Genomic DNA, 14,769 nt, shown 5'->3' with positions numbered 1-14,769 from the left:
TTGTAATGATTACTAAAACACCACACCATGACCCATAGAGATATGGCCCCAAGGCCATGTTAGCTTCTGCATCGCTGACAGAGAAGTTTTTTGACCTCGAGAAATACCATGAGGTCAGGCAAGTCAGTGTTTGTGTTTTGACGGGATACAAACAAGTTATGACCGGTAAGATGCCTATCAAAGAAGGTCCTGTTCAACCTGTGGTCATCTGCAGACTCAGAGAAAACATGACATTGTTTTCAGTAAGAGGTGATTGGATCCTGACCTAGATCCAGGACCGGGACAACAGGAAGAGTCGGGAGTGGGGCGAGTGTACATGGGGGTTGCAAGTCAGTAAAGATGAAACTAAAACCTAGGTGACGGGAAACTGATTAAACTGAAATAAAAATTATGGCAGATGAAACAGAAAGTAAATATTCATAGTCATGTTACTCACAATTTACTGTAAGGGCAAGCAAATACGACGGCATCTCGATGTCATTTCCCAACATTAGGTTATAGTTTTATGAAAGAAAGGACAAACAAGTGCCTTGAATGCTTATTAATCTTCCCTCAATTCAACGAATTTATTTATTTACCTGATTAGCCAGGTTCTTCGTGTAGTGTTCTTTATGTATTTATTTGGGATATCTGGCATAGCCCTTTCAGCTTACACCACAGAAAGTTACATTTGAATACTCATAGTTGAATACTATCATGCGCGTATGCCCCCGTTTGTCAGAACTCAGTCGGGTAACTTTACGTCATTGTGATTCAACGAATTTGGTAGTGCCTGCATAGCACTGCAAGCAAGCAGACGGGAATAGCTTGCAGAAGGCTACATCAAGTTCCGTACCAAGTCTCACAACCCTACAACTTACAATAAAGCCGGGGAAATTGTCTGCTTTTTGGAACTCCTTTATGTTGGCTTTAAGAACTTTCTGTTGGACATTTGTCGTCGAATCTGCGGCTTAGATGCCACTTCAGCAGGGATGGAGGCAAAATAAAACCGTGTACGGTCCACGTAGCCTATTGAAGGTGTGCTTATACTGAAGGTACGTAGGTCGGTTTAAAAATGACCAGGCTGAGGTTGTTGAACTGTTCCAATTGAAAAGTGCTCTATTGCTTGCGCACCACAGGACTGAGAAAGTTTCTTGATCTTAAATAGCCGCAAACATGCCGCTGACCGTGGTGGAGTTGTTGAGCTCATGGCTAATCCTGCTACAGTTCGCCTCTTGGATATCAGGACGTAAGTAAACAAATCATGTTCTTTCAATGATTGTGGTGAGTTATCGACAGAAAGATCTAGCATACAACATTTGACATATGCTCTTATCGCTACGTTTGAATTCGCTTACAGAGGTCGCTACAATTTCAGCAATGTCATGTAAATAGGTTTGTATTCGACCAGCGGCTTAGGTTGTTTTGTTAATTATTTCTAGTATCACTATCTCCGGAAGAAGCAAATCAGTTCTTATGGAGACAGAGGCGAGCATACCAAGTTTTTGAGGAGACGAAACAAGGACATTTGGAGAGAGAGTGCGTCGAAGAGAGATGCAGCAAGGAGGAGGCAAGAGAAGTGTTTGAAAATGACCCCGAGACGGTGAGCGGCAATATTTTGTCATTTTTTTCCATGGCAAATGTCAGATTCCTTAGCTGTATCACTGACATTTCATGATATGGGTTTTATATTACAATACATTGTAAACTCATGGCAGACTGTACAATGCATTTTGTCCGCATCCTGCCGCAATGATCAGAATTGGTTACGATAGTAGGGTAGCCTACTTATTTTGTTTAGTTCGTTTATTGACCTTCGCTGAATTGCATGGCCTTCGGAAGGCCATACGCTAATAGTCCAGGACGTATGCTAAACGGTGAGCGAATGATTAGTCACTTTTAACGTTGAGTGCGTGTCAACCTAGGTGAGTCCAAAACTCATGCATCGTGACACGCGAATGCTAGTGCATCTGAGCTGGACTGCAGTTCCACTCGTTCTCCTTTCCGGTGTGGTGTCAAAGTCACACCCTTCCTGCAGTTAGGATAAGTTCACTCACATTGAGATGATATCCCAGATTGCAGCTAACTCTGGAAATGAATCATAGCTCTGGGACGGATCTATCTTATCTCTGGCATCACTGCAGTAAATGCTGAGATTAAAGTGGTAGGGGCTTTAATGTGAATAGCAAATACATTTTCAACTCTTCTGTGCCCTCTTTTAGTCTTCTTTTCAGATTTCTTTTTTCTGCCCCATATCATATTCTCCACTCTTCACCCATCTCTCTCTCTCACTCTCTCTCTCTATTTCTCTGTGTATTGCACAAAGCCTACCCTCTCAGCCCACCTGCCAAAGCTTCCTGGCTGTCACTGGCATGAAATTGACTCCAGGCATGTGTCTTGCTATGTGTGTAAATACTATGTGTGTGATATGGCAGTATGGAAATAGTTGGCTTTCAGAAAGACAATCTACATTTGCTTATGTAGAAGAGGCTTATATTTGCTTATGTAGAGGAGTTCTTCAGATGTTAGGGTTGGGATTTGTGTGGTTACCCGGGAAAGAGGTTAGGAGACTTTGTGTGCTGTAGGATTGGTCCTTGTCATTGAAATGAATACCCTGCTTGTCTCATCTATAATGTTGGTATATATAGTTGTCCGCTGTCAAGAGATAGGAGAAATAGGAACAAGCAGGGAGATGTGAAAGGGCAGTTCTTTAACATAAAGCTGAAGAGGGGGTGAGGTGAAGCATCCTTGGAGGTGGGTGGAGCCAGGGGTTGCGGAAATGCGTTTTTTAAGGAGGACAGGCATGTAAAGAAGGTTCCCGTGAGTGCAAAGGAATGATGCCTGTGTTGCGTGCAGGAATTGTCAGAGAAGTAATACTGGTTGCATGGCAGCTGAATTATTCATTCCAAATGTGCATGCCTCACGCTGCAGGACTCTGACTCTGCAGTTTCTGACTGCAGAGGAGGTGTGACTAGTTACTGGGTAACTTGCAGACTCTGCAGCAAGAGAAAAAGGAGCAAGAGGGAGGAGACACATCAATGAAGTGAATACAGCAAACTATACATGAAAGATAACCAAAGAATGCATTAAATCTTCATAGTAGATAATGACATCTCTGTGCCATAGACTTTAATGGATGGATTCTGGCTCTTAAGTTACCACAAGGTGGAATCACTGGTGTCTATTTTCACCACCGGAACAGGCCACATTGTAGGCTATACAGCCGCGGAAAAAATTAAGAGACCACTTCAAAATTATCAGTTTCTCTGGTTTTGCTATTTATTGGTATGTGTTAAAGTAAAATGTACATTTTAGTTTTATTCTATAACCTACTGGCAACATTCCTACCAAATTTCAAATAAAAATATTGTCATTTAGATCATTTATTTGCAGAAAAATGACAATTGGTCAAAATAGCAAAAAAGATGCAGTGTCTTCAGATCTCGAATAATGCAAAGAAAACAAGCTCATATTCATTTTTAAGCTGCACAATACTAATGCTTACACTTAGGAAGAGTTCAGAAATCAATATTTGGTGGAATAACCTTGATTTAAAATCACAACTTTCATGTGTCTTGGCATGCTCTCCACCAGTCTTTCACATTGCCGTTGGGTGACTTTATGCTACTCCTGGCGCAAGAATTCAAGCAGCTCGGCTTCTTTTCATGGCTTGTGACCATCCATCTTCCTCTTGATCACATTTCAGAGGTTTTTTATGGGATTCAGGTCTCGAAATTGGGCTGGCCATGACAGGGTCCTGATCTGGTGGTACTCCATCCACACCTTTACTGGCCTGGCTGTGTGGCATAGAGCATTGCCCTGCTGGAAAAAACACTTCTCAGAGTTGGGGAACATTGTCAGAGCAAAAGGAAGCAAGTTTTTCTTCCGGGACAACGTTGTACTTTGCCTGGCTGAGGTTTGTAAAAGACCATAAGGATTGAAAAAAGCGGACTGGAGGGTCTTCTAGTTCGTCTTCTCTGATGAGTCCAATTTTCAGCTTTGCCCAACACATGGTCGTCTGATGGTTAGACGGAGACCTGGAGAGGCCTACAAGCCAGAGAGTCTTGCACCTACTGTGAAATCGGACTCATCAGAGAAGACGAACTTAGAAGAACCTCCAGTCCGCTTTTTCAATCCTTATGGTCTTTTACAAACCTCAGCCAGGCAAAGTACAACGTTGTCCCGGAAGAAAAACTTGCTTCCTTTTGCTCTGACAATGTTCCCCAACTCTGAGAAGTGTTTTTTCCAGCAGGGCAATGCTCTATGCCACACAGCCAGGCCAGTAAAGTTGTGGATGGAGTACCACCAGATCAGGACCCTGTCATGGCCAGCCCAATTTCGAGACCTGAATCCCATAAAAAACCTCTGAAATGTGATCAAGAGGAAGATGGATGGTCACAAGCCATGAAAAGAAGCCGAGCTGCTTGAATTCTTGCGCCAGGAGTAGCATAAAGTCACCCAACGGCAATGTGAAAGACTGGTGGAGAGCATGCCAAGACACATGAAAGTTGTGATTTTAAATCAAGGTTATTCCACCAAATATTGATTTCTGAACTCTTCCTAAGTGTAAGCATTAGTATTGTGTAGTTTAAAAATGAATATGAGCTTGTTTTCTTTGCATTATTCGAGATCTGAAGACACTGCATCATTTTTGCTATTTTGACCAATTGTCATTTTTCTGCAAATAAATGATCTAAATGACAATATTTTTATTTGAAATTTGGTAGGAATGTTGCCAGTAGGTTATAGAATAAAACTAAAATGTACATTTTACTTTAACACATACCAATAAATAGTAAAACCAGAGAAACTGATAATTTTGAAGTGGTCTCTTAATTTTTTCCGCGGCTGTATGTTACTGAAGGAAAGTGGATCAGATTGTCATCTCAATAATGCTATCGGGGTGGAGTGGGGTAAAGTTGCAGAACACAATTTCAGTTGGTTTTCTTTCTATGAAAACTTTTTCCATAGTCATTTGTTGAGCCATTGATTAGCCAGGAAAGTTAGGGGTCCAAACAGGAAATCTGCCGGACTCCTATTGTTTTGTTGAGGTGCTGCGCCTTCACTGTCCACGCACTATGAAGGGCACATGACCTGGAGGCAGTGGTGCGGGAAGGGGGGTGCTGAGGGCGCTGCAGAAAAATAAATAAAGCTCTTACTCATTATTATGTATTAATATGTAAAAGTTAATGTAAAAGTTAATAAAGAAGCGTGTCCTACCTTGGATCTTCCACACACACACACACTTTCAATCACTCCGCTGGATGTAGCTTTCATTAACTCAAACAAACCAAAGACAAAAGGCAGCTCTGCCGATAGCTTCTCTGCTGGGGCTATATCCAGGTGCACTAATAAGCGTGTCTCCCCCTTGACCCTAACCCTTCACCAGTAGGACACCCACGATACGTCACTATCGCAGACACACCTTCACTATGCCACACTTTTTTTCAAAAAAGCGCTGGCGGGCCAGAATTGGTCCGGGGGCTGGCTGCTGACGACTCATGGTGTAGGCTACTGGGCTGATTGACTGAAACAGGGAGCTGACAGTAGCCCCGCCCGTTGGAAACAGCATGTGAACCAAAACGCTTTGAGGAATAGGGGATCATGATTTTTCAACACTTAAAAAACACATTGTTTTGAGGAGATGAAATGAGGAAATGAGCCCTAGTGACTAGTGACTGTTTTACGGCAGAGATAGTGACACACACACACACTGAATTTTATCTCTGAATTTTACCCATCCAGGGTAGTGATACACACAGTGAAGCACACTAACCCGGAGCAGTGAGCTGCTTTTGAGCGCCCGGGGAGCAGTGATCGGGGTTAGGTGCTTTGCTAATTAGCACCGCTTGTGTTGTCGGGCTTTTATTTCATATTACTATATTATTCAAAGTTATTTATTTGCGTTTACAATGATTGTTGGGGGGGGGGGACAACTTCATAGTGGGGGGGGGGGGCACGTCCCCCTTGTCCCCCCGGGATCTCCGCCTATGGACGTCACATATTTCAGTAGAGCCTACAGCACCCCCGGCATGAAAGAGGTTCCAGCGCGCCTGCCTGGAGGTGTCCAAACTAGGGATGCACCAATCTGCTTTTTTCACCTCTGATACCGAAATCTGAGGTTTAGTATCGGTCGATACCGATCTGATACCGATATAAAAAAAAAAAACAGAGCAAAATTATGGTTACAAACTGTCAGTTTCATTGGGGGGAAAAGACTGGGATCATGGGACTTCACTTAAACATTTCTTTCCTATTTTTGAAAAAACTAATAAACAGATATACATTTACTGAATGACTTATTTATTTAATAATTTTGCCCCTCTAAAACAATCTTAATCATGTAAATAAAGTGTGACTGGTTTAGTCAGTGCAATTAGGGATTCAAAATACAATGTAAAATAAATAATAAAATAATAAGGGAGCTGAAGTGGAGAAAACAATAGCTTCACTAGCTTGGTTGGTAGACTTTCCAAATATTTAGCATTAGAGGTAGTCCCAACTTGTAATTAAGCAATAAGGTACGAAAGGCAGTAGGCCTACTGTATCGTCAATAATGTACTGTACTAGGAATAGGATTCCAGTATATACATAAACATAACAAATTAAAATTAAAATATGGATCGGCCCATTGTCACCGATACCAGATCTAGAAATGTCTTCAATATCGGTACCGATACCGATACAAATATCGGATCGGGTGCAGCCCTAGTCCAAACGCACTATGAAGGGCACATGACCTGGAGGTGTACAAACGCACTTTCTAAACCTGATTGTTCAAATCCTTGATTGTGATTGGCTAAAAGCCGTTGTAAAATCCAGCATTACCTTACAATTTGACCTGATTACATTCCATATTACTGCGCAGCGAATGGCAAGGCATTCATATAGTGCATTTCATACCCAGTGTTCCATCTGGCTGTTGCGTTGCTTCAAGGATTGCGTGGCAACGATTTATTTAGGAACTATAATTTTTAGTGGCGGAAGAATGACGGTTTATCATTAAACTATTGTTTCTTAAATTGAATTGTCTCCGCTTCGCGTCGTGCCTAACAACTCCCCTTACCTGCTCTAAAATCAGCGCAAAGCACGGCCTCTTGGGGCTTATTGCTTAAATAAAGGGCACATGACCTGGAGGCGCCGGGCCTGATAGTTTACGTAAAGATTCTTATTCTTCTCTTTGTTCAAGACTTAGACATTTTTCAGGTGGTTCCTGATGGGGAAAACAAATGAACCGTGATACAATGTCCCCTCCCTCACTCATTTTAGCACGAAAGGTCTATGAAGCATCAAAAAGAGAAATTGAAAACAAATTGACGGCGACACCCTATGTAGCTCTCTCCACTGGTAGTTGGTAGCAAGTGAAAGCTACCTCACTCAGTCATGGTGCCACTTTTCTGTATAGAAAGTTGTATTTGTCTTTTTTTCTTACATTTACATTTAGTCATTTAGCAGACGCTTTTGTCCAAAGTGACGTACAAGGAAGATACAATCTGTTAGGCCTTCTCACGGCAAGGACCCAATCGCAAACCAGATTGCAAAAACACTTAGATTTATTTTCTTCCAAAAACAGAACACGCAAAAGGGCAAAAAGCACAATTCCAAAACGGCAAAACACAGAAGAGCAAAAATCAGAAAGTCCAAAAGAGATAACAGGCAAACAGAATTCCAAGGGCAAAACACAGAAGATCACAAAACAGAAAATCGTAACAATACCACAAGCACTCTGGAAAAGACAGAATTCGGGCTTAGATCTGCATCGATAAGAATTACAATCCGACAGTGAACTAAAGAGGGACAGAACAATTTATAGCAGGGGGAACAGAATTACACAGGTGAAACAATTCAGGTAAAGCAATCAACGATAATTTGGGGCAAGGATGATTAACACAGGTGAAACTAATTCATGCACGAACTTTCAGCGAAATGAATGGGAACAGAGCAATACACGGGTGAAAACAATAAGGGGAATTAACAAGGCAAGGGAGAAACAATTAGGCCAACAAATCACGGGTAAAATGGGAAACCGGTGAGTTACTGAAAGGTCCAGGAAAAGCAGAGGGCGGAGTCTGCAACCAATAACAAACGCACATGGCCTGATCACAGGAACAAAACAAACATAGGGAAACACGTAGCAAACAGAACACAAGTAGTGATCGCACTACAAAATGTCTCTTAGATCGCTGGGATCTTAACACAATCAAGCTAAGAGCAATACAAAAAAAACCTGGTCTAACAATAAATACTACTTTACATAAATAGAAAACGACATAGAAAGAAAAAAAAGAAGTGCAGGACTATAACTGCTGAAGAGCAAGTTAAGCATTCGTCCCAGTGCCAGTTAGGAAGGGAGGTGCTCTATGAAGAGTTGGGTCTTCAAGAGCTTCTTAAAGGTAGAGAGGGACGCCCCTACTCTGGTAGTACTAGGCTGTTCCACCAATGTGGAACTACAAATGAGAATAGTTTGGAATGCCGTGCTTGCACAGGCGGCAGTGCCAGACGACGCTCACTAGATGAGCGCAGCGTCCTGGGTGTAACATTTGCCCTATCAAGAGCATTTAGGTAGGTGGGAGCAGAACCAGCAAGCACGCTGTAGTAGGGGTGGGAATTGGCAAAAAAAATGACGATTCGATATTATTGCGATATTTGGGCCACAATTCAATATTATTGCGATTCTCAATATATTGCGATACAGCGAGTATTGCAATTCGATTCTGTGATATATTGCGATTCATGTTCCCCATATTATTCAAAGACATTACAAAAAAAGAGGAAAAAAAGACTGCTCAACTCACTTCAAATGGCACTTTTAATTCTGTGAACAACAGTGCAAAAACTTAGGAGGGTAGTGCAAAACTTTGTCCTTGAACATTCAGGACACAGGACCTTTGTAATTATTTCAGAATAGGTAAACTCTCACATGAACGCTGAGCTCCCAGCACATAACTTAAAATTGTTTAAATACAATAGAGTAACACAAAGCAGACTTAATAGAGTAACATAAACCTTAGAATACTCATGTAAATAAGAGTAACTCAGTGCTTCAATCAACTTGAGAAAAATAAACAAAAATGTGTACTGCTAGAGTCCAGTCCAGTTGGCTGCAAGGTCATGAACCAAAATGTTAAATTAATTTTTGAATGTTGGCATTTTTGCTCAGAAAAAGCAGTTGGTCAACATGCTCAGATGTTAAAGTGCTCCTCTGGGCTGTGACTATATCCCCTGCAGTGGAGAACACCCTTTCAGCAGACACACTTGTGCCTGGAATGCTCAGGTATCTTTTGGCGAGTTTGGCCAGGAAAGGATACATTTTTTGTCATGAGCTTTCCACCAGTTGAGAGGGTTTTCTTCAAGTGGCAGTGGAGAAGCCTCCTGGTATCTCTTCACTTCCTCTTCAGCTTGGGAAAATGCTGACTTTAGTGGGGCTGTGGTAGAAAATGTTTCTCCCAGTAAATCAGCTAGCCCAGATCTTCTTTTAGGTTGTGGCTCTTCAAGCACCTCAAGATCCTGTCCATCCATTTCTATTCCAGAGGCACTGCTGGTCTCTTCTTGCCTATTAGTGGGCTGTAGAGAAAAATTTGATGTTAAAAGAAAAAACATCTCCGGTTTGGAATAGCTGTGGAATGCTCAATGCAATTAAAACAGATGTAGTAGCCAAAGTAGCCAGATGAACATAGGCTTGGTTTTAATAAATAAATAATAAAGCATTTGTAAACTCCTTTCTGATATTTTAAAATAATAACTAAATAATAACTAGTAGATCCATAAAGCCTACCTGAAGGCTGGCTGCCTCCACAACCAGTTTGGAATATGTGGCACTGATGTCATCTGTGGTCAGGAAAGGCAGTGACTTAAATCGTGGATCCAGGGCCGATGCTGTGTGGAGGGTGTTTTTCTCCTCAACAGTGCTATATCTCTTCTGCAGATCTTGATTTATTGCCTGTTTGATGTCCCTCACAATTGGTTTGTCCCCCATTGCCTGATGTGTGTCATTTAGCAGCTTTGCCTGCACTGGAGCAATGATGGACAAAGTGGGATTCTTCTCCTCTGAAACTATTTTTGTGGCTACAAACATAGGTCGAAGTGCCTGCATTATGTCCTCAGCGTCTGTAATGTCATTTTCGTTGAGGGTGCAGATATCACTTCCTGACCGCCTGACGTCAGAGGACAACAGAGCAGCACAGATCGCTGGTTGTTGTTCCAAGAAACGCTGAAGCATTTCGCACCCACTGTTCCAACGGGTCACAACATCGGTCTTCAGCTTGTGAGTGGGGAGGTCCAGGAGCTTTTGTTTTTGCTCCAACATTGAGTTGGAGATTGTACTGCGGTGGAAAAAAGTGGTTATTCGCCGGACTCTTCCCAGTAACCTAGCGACAGCAGGCAGCCTAAGTGCGCGCTGTGGGGCGAGGTTGAGGGTATGGGCAAAACATTTCACGTGAAGGTAGCCCCCGACCTGCGCAGCCACTACCATGTTGGACGCATTGTCCGTTACCAAAACAATCGGCTTGTTAGCGATGCCCCACTCTTCAGTTGCCGTTTTCAGCACCTCAGCCACATTAGCCCCGGTATGACTCATGCATCGCCCTGGTTTGAAGAACATAAGCTAAAAGCTGCCATTCATCCGTGATGTGATGCGCGGTTATGGTCATGTAGGATTCAGTAGCTCTTGATGACCAACTGTCACAAGTTATAGCAACTCCTTCGGCTAAACTTAAAGTTCCATTTACCTCCTCTTTGACTTCGCTGTAGAGTTTGGGGATGGCAGTGTCGGTAAAATATTTACGTGATACCTGGGCTCCAGTATGCCAAGCAGATTCTGGAAACCTTCATTCTCCACCACACTGTAAGGCTGTAAGTCTTTGGGGATGAAGTAGGCTATTGCCTCAGTGATTTTCTTTGCTCTTTCGGAGTTTGGAGGTAACTTTATCATTTTAGTTTGGTCCAAGGTGCGTTGATTTGGGGGTAGGACAACTTTGGGTCGTTTCAAGTCCTCAGGGGTCGCTATCGCTAACTCCAAATGGAACCTTGTGAGATGCACTCTCAAATTCGTCGTATTCCCACAATACTTAATTTTCATCCGGCACTCTTTGCAGATGGCAAACTGCATGTCAAGGTCTTTACTAGTGTTACATTTTCGATAAAAACCGAAATGTAGCCACACTTTCGACTTAAAAGAAGACGGATCTTCGTGTACAATCGGTTGAGATGGTGAAGCCATTTTCATTTAAATTTGTTGAATGCAAGGTAACAAAGCACCACCTAATTTGTTGTTTAATGCACTTCATCAAACCAGCGCAACAAGCGCCACCTTGTGGTTGTAATATGGAAATGTAATATTATCAGAGTAAAGTCAGAGAAAACCAATGGAGAAAATCAGAAAGTAAAACACATAATTGTATTATTAAATATCACAATACTGTGCGCTACTGTATCGATATAATTGCGAACGCAAAATATCGTGAAACTGAAGTGAATCCATTTTTCCCCACCACTACTCTGTAGGCAAGCATAAGTGACTTGAACTTAATGCGAGCAGCTACAGGCAGCTAGTGGAGTTCAATGAGTAATTATAAAGATACCGAAACCGCCAATTTGGATAGGGGTGCATTGACCATGCTGAGTAAACGTATCCAGAGTGGATATTGGGTGTCTTTGAAACTCAAATGAGTGGTTTATTACTTGATTGCTGCGTTGCATGACTGTAGCAGATTAGTAGATGATTGTTTTGAATACACAGGAGTTCTCTTGACTGCACCTGTGTCATTTGTATGTGTAAATATTTGTGTTTTGAGAAGATCACTCTGTTTTACTTCATTTTATGAATGAATGTGTGTAAAGAGGGTGATCTGCAGTACTGCTGTTGGAGTTACACAATGTTGACTGACTACTGTAGACACAGGGCATGCACAGACGGCCACACACCCACAGACACATTTGGTGTATCTGAATATCTGTATCATGGTTGGGCAACATCTCATGTTTATATTTCTGTTTGTTTATTTGTTTCAGGACTACTTTTACCCAAAATACTTGGGTAAGTCATCATATTGACCACCAGTTTTTAATCTCTCAATAACCTTTAAAATTAAGCACTGAATTATTAATACTAATAACATCGATTCTTATATTTTGCCTCTTTCCAGCATGTATGGAAACTTTTGGGGATTCAGAGAAAAAGAAGCAAGACCTGATTACCTGTGTGCACAGTAAGTCTTTCTGACCCCCCCCTCAATTATCTCTCTCCGTTATTTATAATTATTAGAAGGCTCCTCAGTGTGTTGAAAAAAAGGTCCATTGATTTAAATGGGCCGCACTTTAATGTTCGGAGGTCTGATATTTCCTTTATATTAACCGCTGCAAAAAATGAATGACGTCAGCATTAGCAATGGGTTTTGTGCTTCTAAGTCACATCTTTCTTATCATTCCTTAAGTAGTCCGTTCAGTTAACGTAACCGAAATTCATTGTAACTTGAAGTCAGCAAGTACTAGGTTTTCAATGGCAACAGGGTCAAGGGAAACAGAAAGACAGGAAGAAACCTGAAGTACAACCTCGGCACATAAGGGGTGGCCCATCTGCTTGGAGTAGGCCAGGTAAAGATATTAAAGGGGGGGGGGGGGGCTCGTGGCAGAAGGGGAAGGGAAATAATCCGAAACATAGCAGATGAAATCACACACACAATTCAGGATGAGCTTTGGCTGCCAATATGCATATATTCTATTCTATTCAATTCAATTTCACCTGGTGGGGGAGGAGGGTGAGAACAGAGGACAAAGGGTAGGAAGGGGAAGATCTGGGGGGAAGGGGTTCATAAGTGTAAAAGTGTAAAAATGTAAAAGCCCTATGTAAGTGTAAAAGCCTATTTATGGATTATTAAAGAGCATCTAACATTTATTACCCTATGGTGGTATCAGAAGGTTATAATGGGAAAGCTAATGGCCGTTGAAGAGGGGCTCTTAACACCTCTCCCCACCCTAACACAAATCATTTTCACAGGTAATGTCTTTTGAAGACAAGAAGACTGCATAAATAGGCATCAAGTAAACGCCTAAGCACACAGCACACTAAGGCCTAATGCACACGGAGTCTAGATTCTTTGAATCCGGGTTCATTTTTCACACGGATCGAATCTTTAATTGCGTGCAGATGGAGCCGGGTAAAGAGAAATTTGCGTGCACATGAACCCGGATTGAATCCGCCCACGTCTGTTGGTGGCGCTTTAACGGTGGTACAGACAACTGAAAAAACGAAGAAGAAGACAGGAGCATGCTAAAAGTGACAGTAGTCCAGCTAGCAACGTTTAGCCTAGCCGTATAGCCTTCATTTAATCTGCACAGGAATACATTATGGTGGTTAATAAAATCAGTGGTCAGAGCAGACTGTAGGTTATGCGAAAATTATTTATCTTTTGTATTGATAATAAAGAGTTTAGAACAGTGCAACAAAGCAATGTGCAACATGACATGTCTGTGAGTTGTTAAACCTATGCCTGTGCTTTATGGAGAGGCTGAGCTTGAGCACGAGAGACCACAATGCAAGTGGTGTGGATCCTTGACGTTTCATGGTTTACAACTGCTTCCAATTTCATGGTTTTATTACTAACAACAAATGTTGGCTATTGTTGAGGCCTTTGTTCTTCACGTACTGTACCACTGAAGAGACGTTAATGCTAGCTAGCAGGCTATGAAAGAAGCTATCATTGTCTGAGAGCTAGTCAGATATGCTAATATGGGCCATTGCTGACACGGTTTTGTACAATGGTCTGATGCAAATAGATTAAACCGTGATAGATAAAAGTGTGGCTTGTCAGTTGTCATCCCTTTCCTAACAACATCGATTTAGGTAGATAGATAGATAAACTTGTATTAATCCCGTTAGCCAAATTCACGTGTAATAGCAGCAAGGTAACAGATAAAGGTGTTCGTTGTTCTGGCTGGTTTAAAAAATTACGTCCAACTGGCACATTGTCCCAATACAAACAATTAAGCACAGTAGGAAAATGTAAGTCACGAAAAAGGAGCCACGTCATTTATTTAGTTCGGTGGTTTTTTTCCGAGTGCACCCTTGTTTTTGGAGTTGCCCCTCAAGTTAAAATTACAGGCATTCAGGGACATTTATCATGCCTCTCTGTTTTGAGTCTGCCTTTGAAGATCTACTTTTTTGACAGCCTTTGTAGCCCTACGACTTTGCCCTACCTCTCAACCCCTGGGATGCCAATATCCTTTCACATGAGCGCACAAAATGGAGGGGTCGGGTTGAGTGGTAGGGATTAGGGTTGTTGCACCTTACTCGTATAGTTCCATATTACTTCTCCGTGTCCTTGGCATTTAAACCCCCATTCCACGAGAAATTGTATGTTTTGCTCCTGAGCTCCCCCTAAAGGTGCACATCACATTTGACCCTCTAATGGACGGTGTACACATGTATTTGTTGACAAGCTGGCATTTTAAGCCCAAACACATTGTTTTCTAAGCATTTGAATGTGGAGTATATGTAATCTAATAATATATTGTTGTCAACATGCTTAATATACTTTAGACCGTGTAATTTATTACAAGCTAGCTGAGTTAGGTTTTCAAGGTTGCAATCTTCTAAGGCGTATTGGCATCAGATTGACAAGGGCTGATCAAACTTTTTGACACAAGATGAATTTATTTGGATGCTAGCCTGAGACAAGACAGGTCCATGTCTTAGAGCATCTGGAAAAACTACAAATCTCCATGAGACAGGGGTGACCTCAGTAAGGTTACAACCTATGTTGAATTCTTTTAAGATGTAGCACGACAGCTATT

The 14,769-nt window shown here is 41.9% G+C and overlaps 1 protein-coding gene across 3 annotated transcripts in view; it reads left to right on the top strand.

The window, feature by feature from the left end:
* Positions 1–783: 783 nt before the first annotated feature.
* Positions 784–14,769, top strand: part of gas6 (growth arrest-specific 6) — a 31,571-nt gene continuing 17,585 nt past the window's right edge. Inside the window, exons 1-5 of one of the 3 annotated variants that reach the window (XM_080834040.1) lie at positions 784–1,034; positions 1,148–1,228; positions 1,422–1,582; positions 11,989–12,013; positions 12,123–12,185. In XM_080834040.1, the coding sequence (XP_080690166.1) occupies positions 1,156–1,228; positions 1,422–1,582; positions 11,989–12,013; positions 12,123–12,185 (322 nt within the window). In that variant the 5' untranslated portion in view covers positions 784–1,034; positions 1,148–1,155. Of the gene's footprint in view, positions 1,229–1,421; positions 1,583–11,988; positions 12,014–12,122; positions 12,186–14,769 lie in introns of all 3 variants that reach the window. The other 2 variants (XM_080834038.1, XM_080834039.1) reach the window with 2 other exon arrangements.

The sequence above is a fragment of the Sprattus sprattus genome, assembly GCF_963457725.1.
Source record: "Sprattus sprattus genome assembly, chromosome: 3".
Lineage (NCBI taxonomy): Eukaryota > Metazoa > Chordata > Actinopteri > Clupeiformes > Clupeidae > Sprattus > Sprattus sprattus.
Note: the sequence above shows the minus strand (reverse complement) of the source record. Positions and strands in the feature narration are given on the sequence as shown.